The sequence below is a fragment of the Vidua macroura genome, chromosome 7 (assembly GCF_024509145.1).
Source record: "Vidua macroura isolate BioBank_ID:100142 chromosome 7, ASM2450914v1, whole genome shotgun sequence".
NCBI lineage: Eukaryota > Metazoa > Chordata > Aves > Passeriformes > Viduidae > Vidua > Vidua macroura.
The window spans coordinates 14,736,552-14,755,648 of record NC_071577.1 but is presented as its reverse complement, the minus strand read 5'-3'; the positions used below and the strand labels follow the sequence as shown (position 1 = coordinate 14,755,648).

General features: G+C 43.1%; 1 protein-coding gene across 3 annotated transcripts in view; it reads right to left on the bottom strand.

The window, feature by feature from the left end:
• Positions 1–19,097, bottom strand: part of KLF7 (KLF transcription factor 7) — a 58,798-nt gene that overhangs the window by 19,763 nt on the left and 19,938 nt on the right. For all 3 annotated transcript variants that reach the window (XR_008437979.1, XM_053982925.1, XM_053982924.1), the window contains exon 3: positions 7,835–8,447. Coding sequence is in view for 2 of the 3 variants with exons in the window: in XM_053982925.1 (XP_053838900.1) it covers positions 7,835–8,447 (613 nt within the window). In the remaining variant the exon portion in view is untranslated. The remainder of the gene's footprint in view (positions 1–7,834; positions 8,448–19,097) is intronic.

Here is a 19,097-nt window from a genome sequence, read left to right as displayed (position 1 = left end):
AAGCAATTGCCCATTATCCCAGAGAGTGCAGCCTCCAACCTGCCCTATCCTTTGTGCCAGCTTTGGAACCACCTTGCCCCTTGACATGAGCTGGTTGCTCTGTACAGCCTGGCAACCTGTGGGGCTGCTCAGCATGGCTTGTATTGCCTTCCGCATCTGGAGAAATGTGAAGAAACCTCAGGGACAGGGAAAGTGACGGATGTCCTCATCTTCAGTATGGACAGACTGCTGAGAAAAGAGCACCTTGAGGTGGTCCAAATTATTCATGCCACGCAGGGCCATGAGGCTTTTCTACCACCTCCACATGAAAGAGTTCTTCTGAACCAAGGAACCAAATACAATTGACAAAACCATCAAGATAAGACCAGGTTACAAGAAAAAAAACAATGCCCATTCATCAAACTAGGGCAAGGGTAATTTTGGCAGAAGGAGATTATGACCATCAACTCACGGTGCACTGATTCGAGAACTCAAAAGAAGAAGATGACTGTGCAAAAGGAACAAATAATTTAACCACAGGAAGATTGAATAATAATTAATTAATTAATAATATCAACTATGACTGGTAGCCAAGGAATATTAATGCCTTGCTCCTGTCAAATGTTCTGTGAGACTGGCTAGACCAATTGGCAGCACAGAGGTAAACCCATATAGGCTGCTGAATTGTGGCAAGACCTTGCCACAGTTAGAGAAGCTGGCTGTAAAAGTACACCATGTAGATGCCCACATACCCAAGAGTCAGGCTACTGAAGAACATTGCAACAACAAACAGGTGGATCAGGCCGCCAAGATGAAATTTTATCAGATGGATCTGGACTGGCAACATAAAGGTGAATTAGTTTTGGCTTGGTGAGTCCATGACGGCTCAGGTCATCAGGGAAGAGATGCAACATGATCAAGGGGTGGACTTAACCACAGACAGTATCTTCCAGGTCATCCATAACTATGAAACATAGGCTGCAATCAAGCAGGCCAAACATAAAGCTCTTGTGATAAGGGGGCAGTGGTTGAAATATAAGTATGAAGAGATTGGCAAATCACACTCCCACAAACCCACCAAGACAGGCACTACATGCTGACAATGGTGGACACGGCCACTGGATGGCTGGAGATGTACCCTGTGCCTCACACCACTGCCCAGAACACCACCCTGGGCATTGAAAAGTAAGTCCTGTGGTGACACGGAATCTGAGTCAGACAATGGAACTTATTTCAAAAATGGCCTCCCAGACACCTGGGCCAGAGACCATGGGACTGAATGGGTATCTCATATTCCCTATCCCTATCAGGCTAGTCTCCCTACCTGCAATTGGTTTTTGCTATAAGGTGGGCACTGCTTATGCCACTGTGCCCATGGTTTATTTGGGACCCCACCACCCTTGGCAAAAGCATGGACACCTCTGCTGTATTTAGGTCAGCTTCCATGAAGCCTTGTAGTTCATCTGCTCCTGCTTTCAAGTTGCTGCTGCTGGTATGTAGGTATGTGGGACTGTGTCCACATGGGGTGTGGACTCTGGATTAGGAGAGGTCCATCCAGGCTGCTGGCTATGTATGACCCAGACTCAAACACCCACACTGTGTTTAGGAAAAGCCTCTAACCCAGCACCTGCTTTTAAGATGAAGTGCTCTTTTCCTGCCCAGAGCACTTCAGGTCCCCCAGTGATGCCCACCTCAGTCTAAAACAGCATTTCTGAGGACACATTTCAAATTCATCCCTGGCATTACCTCAAATACTTTAGAAATGACAGTGCTTTTGGACAAATGGACATCATAAAATCATAGGCTGTCATCGTTAACTTGCCAATTCTATATCCAGTGTGGGACAGCAGCAACACAAAGGGAAATTGTCAGAAGACAAATTGGGTTTTTCTTTGAGTCTCTTTTTGTAATCTCTATCATTTGCCCACTGGCTGGGTGCTTCACTGGGGCTCAGGAGCATGTGGATGGGTATAAAAAAACCACCAAATTACAAATTCAAGGAGGCTTCTCTGTGCCTTACCAAGGCAGACTACTGTAACACTTGGAGGCACCTGCACTTGCCCTCCTGCAGCTGCTGAACAGAAAACATCAGTTTCTAGGTCTACCTTGTACTAGAAATCTTCTCAAATGGCAAACAAACAAACAAACAAATAACACCTATTTACCTTTTCAAACCCAAACAATAATGCTATTGATTTGGCAAATGATGGAGTAGAAACACGGGACTGAGAATGGATGAACACCACTGGTGTTTTAAATGGCAAGGGCTGCTTTTGGCAGGGGCCATCCTCCTGCTGCCTGGGTGGTTCTCTAAGATAATTTCCTGAGTCTAAGGTCTTGCTGTAATAATGAAGTGAGGCTCTGACTCTCCACAACGAAATCACAACACTCCCCTCCCACCTGCCAAATAGCTAAAAGGCTTCAAGATCAGAAGGATGTAGGGAGTTCAGGATCAAGCTTGGCTTATTTTAATCAGCTTTGATAAAGACTTGTTATGTTTTTACACAAAAAAAAAATTTTAAAAGTCCAACACCACAACAAAAACATATCTTTCTAAATTGGCTAAGCAACTGTACTCCCCAAAAAATGCAGCTCTGAATGAAGGTCTTTCACATACCCTTCCTCCTTCAATTGCCTGGCTCTCACTTCCAGCAGTGTATTCATCTGTTGTTTCAGCTGCTGCCATTGGAGCTTCAGGATCCTCCATGTCCCTCCATGTCCCCTTGGCAGGTTTCAGTCCTGCACACAGAGCTGTGGACTCGCCACAAAGCCATGGGTCTCTGTACAACAAAACATCTTGGGCTTTGGTTTTAATTTCTCTTATGCCACCAATACTGTTCTCCCAAATGCTTTTCCCTAAGTCATTACTCAGTCTTGAATCCTGCAGAATTGGTGCCATGCTTGGCTACTTGCTTTCTCCTTCTCTTCATTGGCTTTCTGTTCACAAATGCTATTACACTAAAACAATACAGCAATGCAGCTTCCCATTCATGTGCTGTCACTGACACAGAGTCTTTATTTTCTCTGTTATTCCTTTACTTTGTATTAATCTTCTTTACCTATCATCCAGCCTCAACTCAACTTTGTCCCCTCCAATAATTTCCAGATTTCAGGTATTTCCTCTTATCTCCAACACTTGGTGAAAGTTCTTCTCTATTATTTTATATGCCATCTCAAAAACCTTCTGTTGGTTAATGCTCTTTCTAATCTCTTGTGTCTCATCTTTTTCTTGCAAATGTAGTACTTTGTTTTCCTGCAGGGTGGATTTGTTTGTTGTAGCTACTCTCACCCAGCATTTTGGATCAAAAAACTATATAATTTAAAATAAGATGTCCTGACAATGTGAAACAAACTCCACTTGAAGAAGTGCTATCTTAAGATCACATGTAGACTAGTAACATCTATTTACAAGGGTATTTCCCACTTGTTTAGCCCTTAGAAATCTAAATACAGATGTGAGGTACCCAAATGCTGTTTCTCAGACTTGAGCTTCAGTTGTATCCAATCCTGGTTTTGGATGGATAAAGAATAAAAAAACTTCTGATACTTGTAAAATGCAAATCCTAGCAGAACCCCATAAGGGTAATTTTTTTTATTGCTGTCCCAATCTTAAGGATTTCCTGGCCAGTTTTTATGTGATGCATCATCCCTGGTCACAAAGTATCCATGCCATCTTATACCTTTCCCTGCAAATTACTGCAAGGAAGGCTGATAGGAATTGTTTTGTCAGGAGACAGAAATCTCCAGCAGTCTCTGGTCTGGGAGACAGTCACATCCCATGACTAATCTTTCCATAGGTCACAGGCCAGCTCACCCTTGGACTTATTTGCATTCAGACACTCTCCAGCAATATCCTGTTTTCTAATTTAGGAAGTACTGATGATTATACATGGGGTTTGCTCATTGGAATTCCTTTCCTCTCCACTCTCCATCACATTGACAATTCATCTCCATGCATGTGTGAAGGCAGGATGAAATTTTTCCTCTCTCAAAAGAGAGAAAATGCCATTGTTTGCACTGATGTCTGCTCCACAAATAACCATGAGAGAATATGCTAGGGTTGAATTACCATGCTAGTCCTGGTTGCTCCTTCTTTAGATATTTTTACTGCACCCTCACACTGGCAGTGTGATTTTCCCAAACCTCCAGCTCACCTTTTCCTCCTGTTTACAGGCCCAGCTGCTATTTCTTCCCTGAGGGGCTTCTTTGCTGCACTCTGACAATCAGCCACCACTGCTCTTTGCTCCTTTACACACCCTTAACTTTAGATGCCCCAGCTTGCTTTGAGTTCAGTCAAATATTTTCATTTCCCTTTCCATACAGACAGTGTTTTTCCCTTTCCCTTCCAGATTAAATTCTCTCCCACACAGATGACTGTTTTTCCCTCTCCAAAGGTCATCCAGAAGGTGGTTTCATAACCAGTTCGACCACTCATGGGCCTTATAGTGCTGTCCTGATTCTCTTGCAGATGAGATGTGGGACAGTAATGTGGAAGATGCACCAAGTGAAATGTCAGGTCTGATGGTCCAGCAAAGTAAAACCCCAAGAGAGGATTGTTCCCAATCTAGCAAGCTGCTATCAGCCTGCATTGCTTGCAGCCCAGCCTGGCTCATCACGCAGCAGCAAGGAACAGCAGCCAGCGTCTGTCTGGTCAGCCTTACATATGAATGAAAGGAATGCAGCCTCCTTCCGCTGCCTTCCACCCCCCACCCACTCCCAGCCCAAGGTTTCTTGTTTTCATGAACTGCAGTACATCCCTTTGATCCAGCAAGTGGACTTTGCACGTGCAAGTGGAGTGACCAGCCCACATCTGCCTCTCTGCCTGTGAACCCTGTACTGGGAGCTCTTTGTCAGCCGGGGCACTCACACACGTTTCACAGAGCCCACACTGGCAGACTGCTCTCATATGACACACTAACAAACCACCAGCCAAAGGAAAGTATCTTGCAATCATTTCAGACCCTCTGGCTCAGCCACTGAGTAAACCAAGCAGCTACTAGCCATTGGCGCTGCTGGGTGCATTTGCAACCCACAGCACACTCAGTTCAGGCATGAAAAAAACAAAGCACCCATGGAGAAAAGGGCTCCTTGTCCCATGCCCTGAAGGCTGCATGGGAAAGGACACAGCCCTGACATTTATAATTCAGTCCCAAATATCCATAGCTACTCCTCTCTGTCCCATGTTTTTACCAGAGGCAGGAGCTTGCTGTGGGGAACCCCACTGAAGAGGTCAGTATGAACACAGAGATGTCTTGATTGTACCAGCTCTCATTTAAGGCATCCAACGGTCAGCGTGTTTCTAGGGAACAGAGCTTGCAAGTACTATGAAGGAGTCTGAATGACTTTGTGCTCCAGACTCAAATAAGCTGTTTAGGTAAGCCTATCACACTCCTTCCCTTGATTTACTCAGGTTGCTCCCAGGATGTAAATGTTCACAGGTATTTAGACAACCTGCTTTCCACAGACAAAATGAGAGACAGGTTTCCTGTTCTCAGGTTCTGCATCAAAGATGTGTTTTAACAACAAGGCTGCATTCAGTCCTCATCACAAAGGGTAACCATGCTTTCTACAAAGCTGTGCACAGCTAGGACATGAGCAGGGGCAGGGTGGTTTTACAGCTGTTAGGACAGGAGAGATCATCATTCCAAGCTTGTATTCCCTCTTGTTTTTTACCTTCCTGCTTTCCTAACAACCTAAGCTGTCTGCTCAGGACATGGTGAATGGAAACAGAAACACTCCCATAATTTAGGGCCGTTTAAGACAGTTTAACTGGGAAGATCAGAGGGGTAGCTGATCCCACCAGGTGAGGTGCTGGGAATGAGAGGTCTGGGCTCTGCATCCAGGCAGCTCCAGTCTCATCATCTGATAAAGGTATTCCCTATCTGCCAGCGAAGGTGGACATGCCTTTCTCACCACATCAAGCACTGCTGTGGATGGGCAGGCTCAGCAAGTCATGGCACCATGTACAATCCAAGGCTATTCAACAGAAAGATCACAGGGCCAGTGAGATACCTTTCTCATTGTGAATTAATTGTAAAATGTAAGATTTCATATGGCAATGTTAGAGAGGAACGCTTTTGGCCTCAGAAAATTCAACCAGGCCTAAGGCTGGGTTCAAAAGCATACAAACTCTTACAAGATTTTGACGCCAAAGGGTAAAAGTGCTGGGAGATTAGAAGTTTTTGTAAGTGCTCCTCATGATTCTGTGTCCATATCCCCATTTGCATGACAACACCAGGAAAACTTCACAAGTTCAGCCTTTCCATGCTATTGTGTCATATCCCTGACTAACCTCAGGAAAAGCTGTGTAAGACCCATCACTTCCAGCTTGAGAACGAACATGGGGGTCATATCTGAACAGACAAGATCACTGGGTCAACAGCTCTTACACTCTTCATTTGTACTTTCATGGCAGCTCCATTGTCTGCTGGAAGACCTTGGCTGGGATGTCCCACTGGCCAGCCCCAGCAGGGAGAAGCCCTCACAGCAGCATTGGCGCTACAAGGAACCAACATTCTGACCATGTTGATGCTGATTTTAAAATTATTGTACTACTTTCACTGGCTTTCAAATCACTGAATCACAGGTGAGGTCACTCCTGGCAAGGCAGCTATCCCCAGTAAAAGCACTAGAAAGCCCATATAAAAAGATCAATGCCTTTTATGTCTTACTATGATTTATACTTCAGACCATGTAACTTTTACAGTGCTACCTAGTATGTGATGGATGCAGCTCTCTTAACAACCCACATATTTATCTGATTTACTGTGTTAGTCCAACGTGTTATTTTCTACCTTGCAAGAACAACCTTGCTTCTAGGAATCTGCCTGCATGATAAGATTGTGAACTAAATGTGCAGTTATTGTAAGAGACCACACATTTTACAGTAAAATTGAGAAAATGGATTATAGCAATCCCTCTGGAAACAAGAATAATCACATGATAAGACAGTGCTAATGGGAATTTATCATCTCTCATCACGTGTGAAGCTTAGAACAAAGCAGCAACGACTGTGAACTGCATAGCTATTAATGCCAATGAATACCAGCTGAATAGCTAGCTGCTGGGGACTATGAAGAAATGAGAGGAGGGAACCTGAACAGCTAGCCTAAGCCAATTCAGTATGCTTCAACCAGCTTACACACAGATATATATATATATATATATATAACATTTGTAAATGTTACCCAAAATAACAGCCTCACATCTATCCATACATCTCATTCTCTCTCTACCTACATTATTTCATTCAAACTCCATGTCATTCTTTTATTTGTTCTCACTGTATTTTAGCACTGGAGAAGTCCAAGATCATACGTATCTGAAGGGTATGTGCCTCTGCATGCCTACATGTCTGCATCTACACATGCTGCCTCATGCACAGATTATTCCTAAACCACATATTTAAGATCTGAAACACATTTCTCTTTCTCCCATACAAAAGGCACCAAAAACCTACCCACGCTATTTTCTATTTGAAGAAAATAACACTTGACTAAACTTTACATTTTTAAACTTGTCTTGGGGAAGTGAGTGCCAAAAACCCAAAGTGATATGCACATAGTTTTAACATGAATGATACATCTACGTCCCTTAGGTATCCTAAAATTACTCTGCATCAAGCCCCATAAGACATATGAAACCCCAACAGGTTAATGGTAGATGGTGAACTCTTCTGTTCTAGTGAATAATGGGTACATTTGCTGGATTATCATATTTTCCACTGCCCTGTTTCATAGACAGAAGCTTGGACTTTCAGAAGAGATTTTTTTTTTTCCTTTTCTAAATGAGAATAAAAAGAGATGGTTACGGGTAGGTGGCAGGACAAGATGAGAGAAGCATCCTACATAAGTACCTGTATGAGTCCTCTGGTGAGCCTTTAAGTGGGAGCTCTTTGTATAAACTTTCCGGCACCCATTAAATTGACAGCGATGAACCCTCTTCTTGTTTTCTGGGGATGCTTCTGTCCCTGTACCTCCTTGCTCACTGTCACTTTGCCCACTTTTTATTGTCCCCGCAGTCGCTGTTGCTACACCCACTTTCACAGAGCTGAGTGAAGTTTTCTTGGCTACCAGTTTCAACGTCACTGTGCCATCCACTGCTGAGAGAGTCTGTGGGGTTTTTACGAGGTGGCGGCTGAGCTCCGGAGAGGAAGGGGGGGTTAATGAGGTTACTGCATTGAGCTGGGCCTGGTTGACGGCTGTGTAGCCTTCTGTGGAAGAGCTGGTGGACTGCGAGCTGAGGCACGTCTCAGACAGCAGTTTGTCACGGGAGAGGATAATGTCCATGTTGGCGTTTTTGTCACATGTACTCGTCTCCACTGGTAAAAGGATGGGGTCCAGCCGTCGTATATTGTCCTCTGCATCTGGGGCTGAGGAGGCATGAAGGAAGCAGTCCAAATCCTCACCAAAGGTCTCAGAAATCTTCCGTGGTTCAGTCTGAAGGTATCGCTCCAACTCCAGGCATGTCTGCAGAAGGGAAAGGGAGAGGGGAGGGAGAGAAATCGCTGTTAGAGAGAGGTTACAGCATAGCTGCCACCGAGGGCAGGAGAACATGGTCCAGAGGCATTCCAAGACAGCATTCATCAACACCAACATCTTCTGATGAGACAGTCACACATTGGGAGACATGAAGATTTGGCAGTTGTTTGAGGCTGCTCAGAGCTAGTCTGGGAATCCCCACATATGGTAGCAGGTATTATACTAGAAGTGAAGATACAACAACCAGAAAGTATCCACTACACTTTCATTAACGTCTGTACATTATTCCATGGGCACCAGGGCCTTCCCAGCTTAAAGCATAATCTGTCACTTCCATATGAAATTATCCTAATAGACTCATCATTTGGCCAGTACAAACAAGTCACTTCTCCAAATAACTGCTTCCTCTTCCTTCACAAACATTAAGTTTCTCTCCAAATTTAACTCAGTGTAGTTGGCTGGGGCCTAATCTTCCTTAAACAACACAATTCTGAGGAGTGGCATTTTAAGATAGGAGGCAGACAAGCTTCCAGTGAGATCACAGCTTGTTTAAAGAGCCTGAGAGAAGGAAAGGTGACAGTAAAAAAAACCTATCTACTGTCAGTTTTAGAGGGAGTTTTGGCACATCTGGTCCTGTGTACAGGATGCCAGACTTGCACACAAACACACACTCTTTTCTTAAAAAGTAGGTGAAGTTGTAGTCAAAGAGGCTGCCACATAAAAATGTGGTCCTGCACCTCCACAGCAGTGATCATCAGCAAAAGGATGGGATGAGCCTCCTACATGAATGTGCCTTATTATGAAGTGTCCTGAGCTTGCCCCAATAAAGCCTTCAGCCACCAAAGCACTGCCCCAGTGTCCTCCACAGCCAACATCAAAAACTTTTATTGTTTACAGAGAACCATTTGCTGTAGTTTCAGGAGCTTTTAATGGAGTTTATTAGCACTGTTTTTCATTTCTTGCGGCTTGAAAGGATAGCTGGTTTAATACCACCACTGTGATTTCAGAGGGCATGGAGGAGACATTCTAACTAATCCATTTTAGAAACCTCTGAAAACTACTCCTCAGAGAACACTTCTACCAATATTAAGAAAGGGGTTTTAGTAAAAAAATTTTAATCTATGGGAGCTGGTGACCCAACTACATCTCAATCTGGAGAGTCCAGTATCTGATCGAGAAATAAAAGCTTCATATGATCAGAGGAGAGACAGAGACTTCTGCTTTCTGAGTAAAAAGGTCCCATCAACAGGAATGTAGGGAGGCCCACTGATGGCTCTCTAGGAACTGCCAGGTAATTTGAGATTATTACTTTCAAAGCTCCCACAAAGCAGTACTGTTGGTTGCAGATACAATGTAGTGAGATGATTTTCAAGTTCACCACAAAATCTGCCACACTGTTGTTTTTTTTTTTTAAATAACAGCTGATTATAGATCTGAGCTGTAGAGGTGGACAAAAAGCAACCGAACAGAATATATGCAGGTGAGACATGCTATACTTCAGCATGTATGTTATATTCAGAGGTATGAAACTGTCTGTACACAGGCCTAGGCATGGGACACATCAATTGTACTTGCCTTAAGCAACCTTTCCATTTTCTTTATAAGGTGCATTTCTGGGACTACAAGAAACAGCTTTAGCTGGGAGTTTGGTCTCTCCCCAGATATATCCTAATGGGTTTTGGGAGAAACTTTCCAACATGCCACATAGTCTTTCAGTAATAACCCCCACCACCAGGAGAGGCAATGCTTTTGAGTTCTTCACATCACGTAATTTGGGCTTTCTGGTCCACTTGGCCTTCATCCAATGGGGCAGACACAGGTTTAAGGGCCAAATAAATAAAAGGCTTCCAAAGGAAAGAGCAAGCATAATCACAAATTAGGGGTGGAAAGGGGGAGAGCAGCAGTAGGGAGAAGAGGCAAGGACTCAAGGCCATTAAATCTGATGACAGTGACATGAAATTTCAATTGCTGTGGGATCAGAAAGCTGCACGCCAGCTCTGGGCTGCCCATGGAGGCGAGCAGGAGGTGCTGCCCCTTTAAGGCATCACTACCCCATGACAACAATAGTGGGCCTGACAGTTTTTCCAGCTTCACCATTAATTTTCCATAAAGAGCTGTTTCTCGATGAGCCCTTTTCAGGCAAAGCCTGATGCTTCACAAACCTGTAATTATTCCTGGCTCCCCCCTCCCGCAGCCACTGCACCTGTGCCATTTCAAGACACCAGCTGGTCATGTCTTGCCTTCTGCCTCTGAAATCCAAAACCAGTGGATCAAGCCCATCTCCCCATAGAAGGGGGGAGAAAAACAACTCAAAGAAACAATGTAATGCAGTCCCTCCCACCCACCCCCCTCAGCCTCTCCACCAAGTCAATAGCAGGGAAGAGCCTAGCAACTGCTGAGCCAGAAAAGCCCTGCACCTAATCTGCATGGCAGACAAAGCCTGGCGAGGGGTTATGGCCACAGCCCTTGCCTTACCTCCCACCAGGGCCCTACCTGCAGCTGCACCTTTTTTTTGGTGGCAGAAACAAAGAACCTTTCCCCATATGCACTTCCCAGCTTATTCCAAGTACCTTATGCGACCTTCTCTTGTTGTGGTACCAATCTCCCAGGGATTGGTGAGGAAGGGTTTAGAAATCAGCCTTTCTTCACTCCTTGCTCTAGAGTGACAATTTTTAGGCCAACTAAACCCACCACGTTGTCCTGAGCACTGACCTAGAGAAACCAGTCAGGCTGAGACCACCAAGGTCCCCACTCCAGGCTGGTGGACCACCAGGAGGGGCAGAAAAGTTCTTTGGTCTCCATTCCCACAAAGCTATTTGCCACTGAGCACATCAAAAACTACTGGGGTTTTCTTGTTGTTGTTGTTGTTTTGTTTTGAATTTTTTTTTTTTTTTTTTTTTTTTTTTTTTTTTTTTTGTGGGAAGAGCAGGACCACTATCTACAGAGACACAAACCCAAACTGCTGAATTCAGATGATGGTGAATCCATATAGATCTCCACTTCCACTACCAGCCTGGCAGAAAAAGAATATCTCAGACAGGAATAAGCTGCTCTTGTCATGCTCTTCTCAAAGTTCTGCTGTATGCCCAGCTTCTCCTCACCACCTGTGCAAGAGAGGGAGCTTTGTGTAACAGATAGAGTATGCCACATGTGACATGAAGTCCCACTACCCTTTAGTTGCTACACTGCAGGCAACATGGTGGGTATTAAACTTTCTTATGCAGTGCCTGTACAATACACAGCAATAAAGACTTTAAAAATTACAAAGGGAAGAAGAAGATGGCTCCCTTCAGGAACAAAAGAAGATCCCTAAGACTACTATTGGCTGTCAAGCCAGTTCCACTGGCTAGGGATAAAAAAGTGTGACCCACTAATTCAACCCATCTGCCCTGATTAATGAGGGTCATTCTCCTTGCACCTTGCTCCTCAATTTAACCAGTTAAAAGAAATGATGATTCATGGCTGACAAATAATAGGATGTGACTTTGTGAGACCCCACACACTTTAAGTAAGCCAGATGGAAAAGGACAACAGTCTGGCGTGTGGACAATCCTGTCGAGGCCTTAGTCTGATTTTTCAGTTTCAGATACAATTGCAAAAAGTCTCACTTCCCCAGCAGAGGAACATTTCCATCACCTTCAAGAAATGCTGTGTGTTCCCTCCCAGTAACACAAAACATCTCTTTGCTCCCCATATTATATTATCATCCAAGTCCTCTGGGGCACATGTAGTGGCAGAATACATGTAAACTGCACACCATGACACTTCCATGTGCAGTACCAGATCCTTCACAGTACAAGACAGCCACTATAGAGCTATCCTATGCCTGCTAAGGACCTACTTCTTGTTAGTCCTTTCAGAGTTTGCAGTAGCACTGATCCAGCAAAATTCAGTGCTCGGTACGTTTGTCAATTGAAAAATGTATGACCTCTAATCTAGTTGGATTCTTACCTCTAAAGCTCATTTACTGAAAGTAAAGATTATGAAACACGTTGAGTATGCTCTCTACTATGAAAGACAACACAAGAGAAATCCAGTGTGTGTGCCTCTGACAGCAGAGATGTGATACATGTGTACCATTTTCAGCAGAGCTTAGTACTCACCTAACTCTACACCCAGCAGAAATCAAGATAGTTTTGCCACTAACTGTAACAACAAGAAAAACTTCAGATTCTGCAATCCCTCCCAGACTTGCAGATACTTGATTTGGTTCAGAGTCTATATTTTAAGGTGTCTACCAGCTATCCAGGTTAAACTTGACCCAGAACATTCAAAATCCAGACATGAAGGAGCTGGAGTCACCACTCATGATGCTGATGTTTGACTTCATCTCTCTTCCCCAGAGAGGAACCAGGAGGAAGGTTCTAGCTGGGATCACCACCATCATCAATGTGCCAAGCCTCAAGTTAGTGTATCTCCCCTTTAGAGAACGACAGGGGAAAGATATGGCCAAAGACCAGGAGCCTCTGCAGGGACACAAGATGCCAATCTAGGGTCGGGTCCAGACAGCTCTGGAAAACCTAATTCCACCTGATGAACCAAAATATAATCCTAGTTCTCAGGGTATAAATCTAAACTTGCTCCAATGGAATGCAAAGAACTAGTCTTGGTTGACAGCCCATGTTATGTATTGAAATTTCACCCATATATACAGACTTTTGAAAAATAACAGGTTGCTTGAGAAGCACCTGCTCATGCGGTGAAGTCTTTAAACCACTGAAACTTCTAGGTGCTTTGCACAGGTAAAGATAGGACAATATGGCAACAGTAAAGTTCTGTCAAGGGTAAAAAAAACCCAAACACTTATAATAATTTGAGGACACAACATCAGGGAAGGCACTGGATCAGTATGTTCATTGGCTTCCTCCATTGTATTTATGCTTAAGTGTAATATCTTGATTCTGAATTTTTCTAGCAGATCATCAGAAGTTCGTATCTGGAAGTGCTAGTTACTTCTAAGTGCCATTTTACTGCAGATATAATTGGACATCAAGCACTGAACTTGGAAGTTATCCAAAACCTAATTAGGAAGTTGGATACTTAGATCAGGCTGTGACAGAAAATGAAAATGTCTAATGTGGCTGACAAGCAGGTCTGATCTACCAGGTCTGTTTACAATACTTGAAAGGATTCTCTCTGTAATTTACATAAGCAAAGCAGAATTACACATGCAATAGTGAAGGTCAAATTTCAACTTCCATCATGACCCCATTGCTTTCCACTGGCATGTAAAAAAGGGGCCTCATCTCTAAAAAACAGTGAAAACCTCAAGAACTGCATTGGAGGAGAAACTGTCTTCAATTGAAGACAACCCAAAACAGTAACAGTAAGGTCAGTGCCATCGCCTTTCACTCATGCTCAGAGCAAACAGTGGCACCAGGTCCAGTGTCCAGTATCAGTTTCATTATGCAGCAAAACAGCAAGAGCTCTGAGCAACACTGACACTTGCATTGTAATACCACAGGCAGAAATTGAACTGGATGTTGGGCGGCAGCTCTGAAGTTAAGAGGAATAAGAGATTCAAAACTTACCTGCCTCCCCTGAAATGCCATGCTATTTTTTATCCTTAACCCTAAAACAAGATTTGAACGATGGATCTTCTTCCTACTGCCAAAAGCCTTCATTACTTCCTGAACAACAACAACAAAGCCCAATACTCTTGCCCATCTATTCCAAGATTGTCATCTGTTCCCACCCAGCTGCCAAAACCTCCAGCTTTTCCTCTTGGCAACTTTTACTGGGCAGTTGCTAGTCATGAAAAAGCTGGAGCACACCAGAAGCTTAACATTTGGGACAGAATAAAATAAACAAAGTTTTAGTATTAAAATAAGTACTTTTGCAGAATACACTTGGGAAAAATGGAAAACTGCAGCCTGAAATTAAAGTATATAAGAAAATGTTTCAGGCGATAGCAAATAATTTCTATTGCAAAGGTTTTAAGACAAAATTAGTCACATGTCAGCATGTCTTGCCTAGGTGTTAAGTAGTTCATTGAAAAAAAAAGAGAGTAAAACCACTTTTCAGGTACAATAAGATACTTACTGACAGCTAACTTGTGGTACATATTTGTATGCATAGTCCTAATCCCGTATATACTAAGGAAATCAAGTAAACTGGATGTTCAACAAACAGGCTTTAGCCAAGTGCAAAAAGCAGGCACAGGACAGCCAGCAAAGAAAGATCATATGATATGCAAAGACTTGTTTTCCTGTGGTAACTTCAACATATGCCTGAGGCATCAGGCCAGTCCTCCCTAACACTGTCCAAATGGGTCATACCAGCCACCAGTCTGAAATGGACAAATCTATTAATTCTTGACTCCCCTACACAGGACTGAAGTCTCTGTTTGCTAATTTCTTCAATACAATAATAGCCTGTGCCCATTTTCCCTCTTGGTCTTAGCCCAAAGAATGAACCGTTAAGGAAGTGTATTTAGCCAAACCAGCCCATTCACTGCTATTCATGCACAACAGCATTTTCAATAAACTCTCCTACCATGACCCAGATGTCTTCCTCCCTGGATCTGCTCCTCTTATACTTATTCGGAGTGTTAGAAATGCTGAAATCAGAAGCCTCAGCTGCATTCAGCAAAGAAAATTGTAAAGTAAAAATGTGGATATAAAGGATAGAGTCACTACTTTCATATAAACATGATTCATTTTCCTGTTGCTCTGGCACTTGATATAACCAGGGTTATCAAAGACTTTAATCACTCTAAAGAGCAAAAGATCAAAATCAGCTTTACCATAAATTACCAATTTTCACCAGCAGAACTGGGTGGTAACAAATGTCTCAAATGGAAAAATGTCTGAACCCATAACTCTAACCAAGGAGTCAAAATCAGGCTTTGTTCCCTAACTTGGTGATAATGAAATACATCTTTATCTAACTCATATTCTTTTGAACAGACAAGCCAAATTTTTTCACTAAAAATATGTGGTATTTGGGCCTTAAGCATAGAGAATGGCAGTGCAATGGTTATGAGATACTGAACAAAGGACTGCAGCTAAGCATGGCTGAATTTGATAGGCATCTAGATAGGAAAAAAAAAAAAAGGATGAAAGAAATCTGCAAACACTGAACCAGGGCTTTGGAGGGCTTTTGTTTTTTTTTTTTTTTTTTTGACTGAAAAAATATCTGTGACCAGTCACAACAACAAAAAATAGCATCAATGTCAGCAAAGGATTAAGGATAGCCAAATCAAGAATTCAAAAGTGCAAGCAATCCATTGTCCTAGTATCAAAATATGATAAAAGCCATGTGTGCTTGCACACCACCACATACTGCTGCCATGCAGTCAAGACAGCAAGTAGCCATACAATGACCATTTGAAAAATCATATATAAAGTAAGCGTGTTTCAAAATGTTTCTGAAGAGAGTATTTATTTATATAACAACCTTGGATGGCTTTGAGTGAGCTGGCTAGTGGCCCTCACTGCAAACTTTTCTCCAAACTTCATCAAGACTGTATTTAACCTGTAGTAATCCAGTTTGGAAGTAGCTTTGGTTTAGCATTATAAACAGCAAAAAAGCACAATTAGTTCCTTGAATTGTCAGTCCTAGCTCCCACCAAAATCAAAGGATCAGGTTCAAAGCATGCCCCAGAGTGCGGTAAACTTCTCACAGGAAATAGATATGCAAGAGCAAATGGTGACGACTGTGGAATGTACAAAGCAGAGCAATATTTTAGGTCTCAATCTTCAATTAAGATTCATCCTTAGAAAGTATTGCAGAGGGGTTGCACAGCAGAATTGGATTCCTTGTAATTACTCTGGTTAAGTTCATGAATGAAAAAATGTATTCTTTAGAGACATTTTATTAACATCCAAAGGTGTCTTAACATTTCTTACTCAACAGCTGACACAAACGTATACAGCGGTTGTGTTCATGCACTCTCAGGCAACAGCATGTTCATAAGCACAGTCTGTCACAATTAGCTTATTAAACCAAACCTGGAGAAGAGATGTGATCAATACACTCAGTATACGGAACGTTTCCTAAGAATCCTGGGTTGTGAGTCATCTTGTCTGCTCTGACCTAAAAATATATTAAACAAGAGGATGCATAGCACTGAATTCCTAACCCAAAACGTGCAATTCCTCATATTGACTGCGTGATCAAAATTCCTAATGCAAAATGTGCAATTCCTCATACTGTCTTTATGTGATTTTTGTGTCTACCCTGTACATGACGCCCATTCATTATCACATCTCAGGGCTCAAAAAATCTTTTGTATGTTCCCTTTTGTATTATTCTTGGCTGTGGGGAGGAAAAGGTGGGGACCTGTCTGGGAAACAGGAAGCAGGAGGGGAATGCGTTGGAGAATAAGGGCAGAACAAAAAAGAATAAAAGAGCATTTATACCATTTCTAAACGATAATAAACATATAGGACCAAAGCCTGCCTCCAGCCATGTGGGGAGCAGTGGGCTGTTTGCCTGAAGTTTAGACTTTATTGAGAGCACAGCAACTGTCCAAGTGCATTTACAAAAAGCTGCTTTTTTCTTTGATTTCCTTTTAATCATTTGGGCAATTTGTTATCTTTCAAGAGCAAGAAGATGCGTGTGCTACTGTGATAAATATGCCAATCTGGCATATCACAACTGGGCAAGGAAAAGAGAAGACAACAGACCTGAGTTTTGCTGTTGCACCAAGAAAAAAAAAAAAATCAGACTAGAAACAAAGTGATGGGAAGCACAACCGGATTCTCAGTCGGGGTAAATCAGCACAGAGCAGCCCCGATTTCATGGTTCCTGTTTACATCAGCTTGGGACCTTGCCAACACTCAAAATCCATGAAATGCTGCTCTTGATTAGCACCACTTAACTCTGTGGCTTACATTAAAAAGAATCCAACATGTTTTTTTGATGGCTGGAGATGGTTATTTTCTATTACAAAGCTTGTCTGCTTTATTAGGGATAGTGTGACCTAAATGGAAAAATAGGAAGAATTTAAAAACAACAACTCTCAGACATCCTGATGCTTGGATTTGTTTCTTGTCTCTCTCTCTTTTTTTAAAGTTTGGGTCCTCTACATGAGGTATTCACAAACTGGTTTCTGCCCTTCTAGGCAAGAGTTTTCATCATCTGTCCACAAAAACAACAGCCTCCATGTTTGAATGTCCCATTGCAGGTAAATGTGCATCTCACTTTAAAGCCTGGTGCCTTCCAAAGGATACTACATTACAGTCAAAGGTGTTTTTCCATTGCTTTTCATTTCTACACTCTTCTGCCAAGGCTCTTGTTCCAAAACCCTTAGCCACCGGGGATTTTGATCAGCCTCAAAATCTCACAGGCAGTGGACTCAGGCTGTGACACACCCTGATAAAAGCAGCATGGCCCTCTTTAACAGCAATCTGTGAGAGCACACTGGTAAAGAGCCTGCCAGTATTGGCTCAAATGCTCAGCAGCAACCCAGGCAGCCACTCACAGGCATCTGAGATGTGTATCCCCAAAATGCATTAGATCCAAAAAAAGAGAGGAGATCTGGCACAGCCTTTTGTGGATATCATTAGCAGCACAAGGTGCACTGTCAGAACTGGACGAGGCACTGCTCACTCCCTGTGAAAGGATCACAGCTCAGCCTCATGTCAGCTCCCAGCAGGCTGTACGGTACTGGCTGCACATGGCACAGGAAGGCAGGAGATCCCATTAAGAGCCCTGCCATTTGCTGACTTGAGAAAGCTCAGCAGGCCAGACCCTAGCTGCTCGGAGTCAGCACACCTCTGTGAGCCAATTGACACAACCACAGCTCACACACTGGCTCACTTTCTTCAGTCTGTTGACTATGGACACCCACCCAGTTGTTATGATTTTAATATGCTGCAATATGAAAGTGCTACTTCAGGACAAAGTTATTAATAGCAAAGCAGCCAGAAAATAGTCTAGAAGGAATGCAATGTTTTGGCATTCCTGGAAGATAGGATGACTTCCCAGCATCCAAGAAACCACTAGGGTTAATTCAAGATGTTCCTATGCACAAGCCTGTCTTTTGTCACTGTATGGTAAGTCATCATGACATAATTTCATAGGACCTGCATGCTGCAGCAGTCCACAGAGTCCACAATGCAGAAAGGCCCAAAAGTTGGTACTTTGTTACTCTAAGTAGGCTGGTGAAAAACAGAATCTGGGTGTTGTGACAAAGCATCAGTAGGAACAGGTTAGGAAAAGCTCTACTCTTCCGGAAGGACAGGGATGGAACAGGACCTGTTTAAGCCCTTCTCAGAAACCTGTTTGCCTCCAGGACCTCAGAGAGGCTCTGATTTTCAACCTCTCTTCCTCTGTCAGCACTCTTTCGTTCCCTTGTTTATTCATACTGCATTTCCTCAGCAACACTCTTTACTTGGGCAGGAGCTTCATAGTCAAGGCAAGTCACTGTCCCTTTTCGGGCTCTCTTTTAAACCTTCTGTTTCTTCTAGCAAAATATCCTTGGAAATGTATTGGAGAATACTGTGGAAAACACCAGACCCTGACTCATTTGTGTTAGCAACTTTTGCCCTAAAATTATTTGGGAGGGTCCACCAAATTAATTCCAGGTGCATCACTGAGCACAACACTCAGCAACACCTTGCAGAGATGATACCACAGGAAGGCATCTCTCCACTGGCAAGGCTCTTGGCATCCCTTCTGCCTGCACCCACA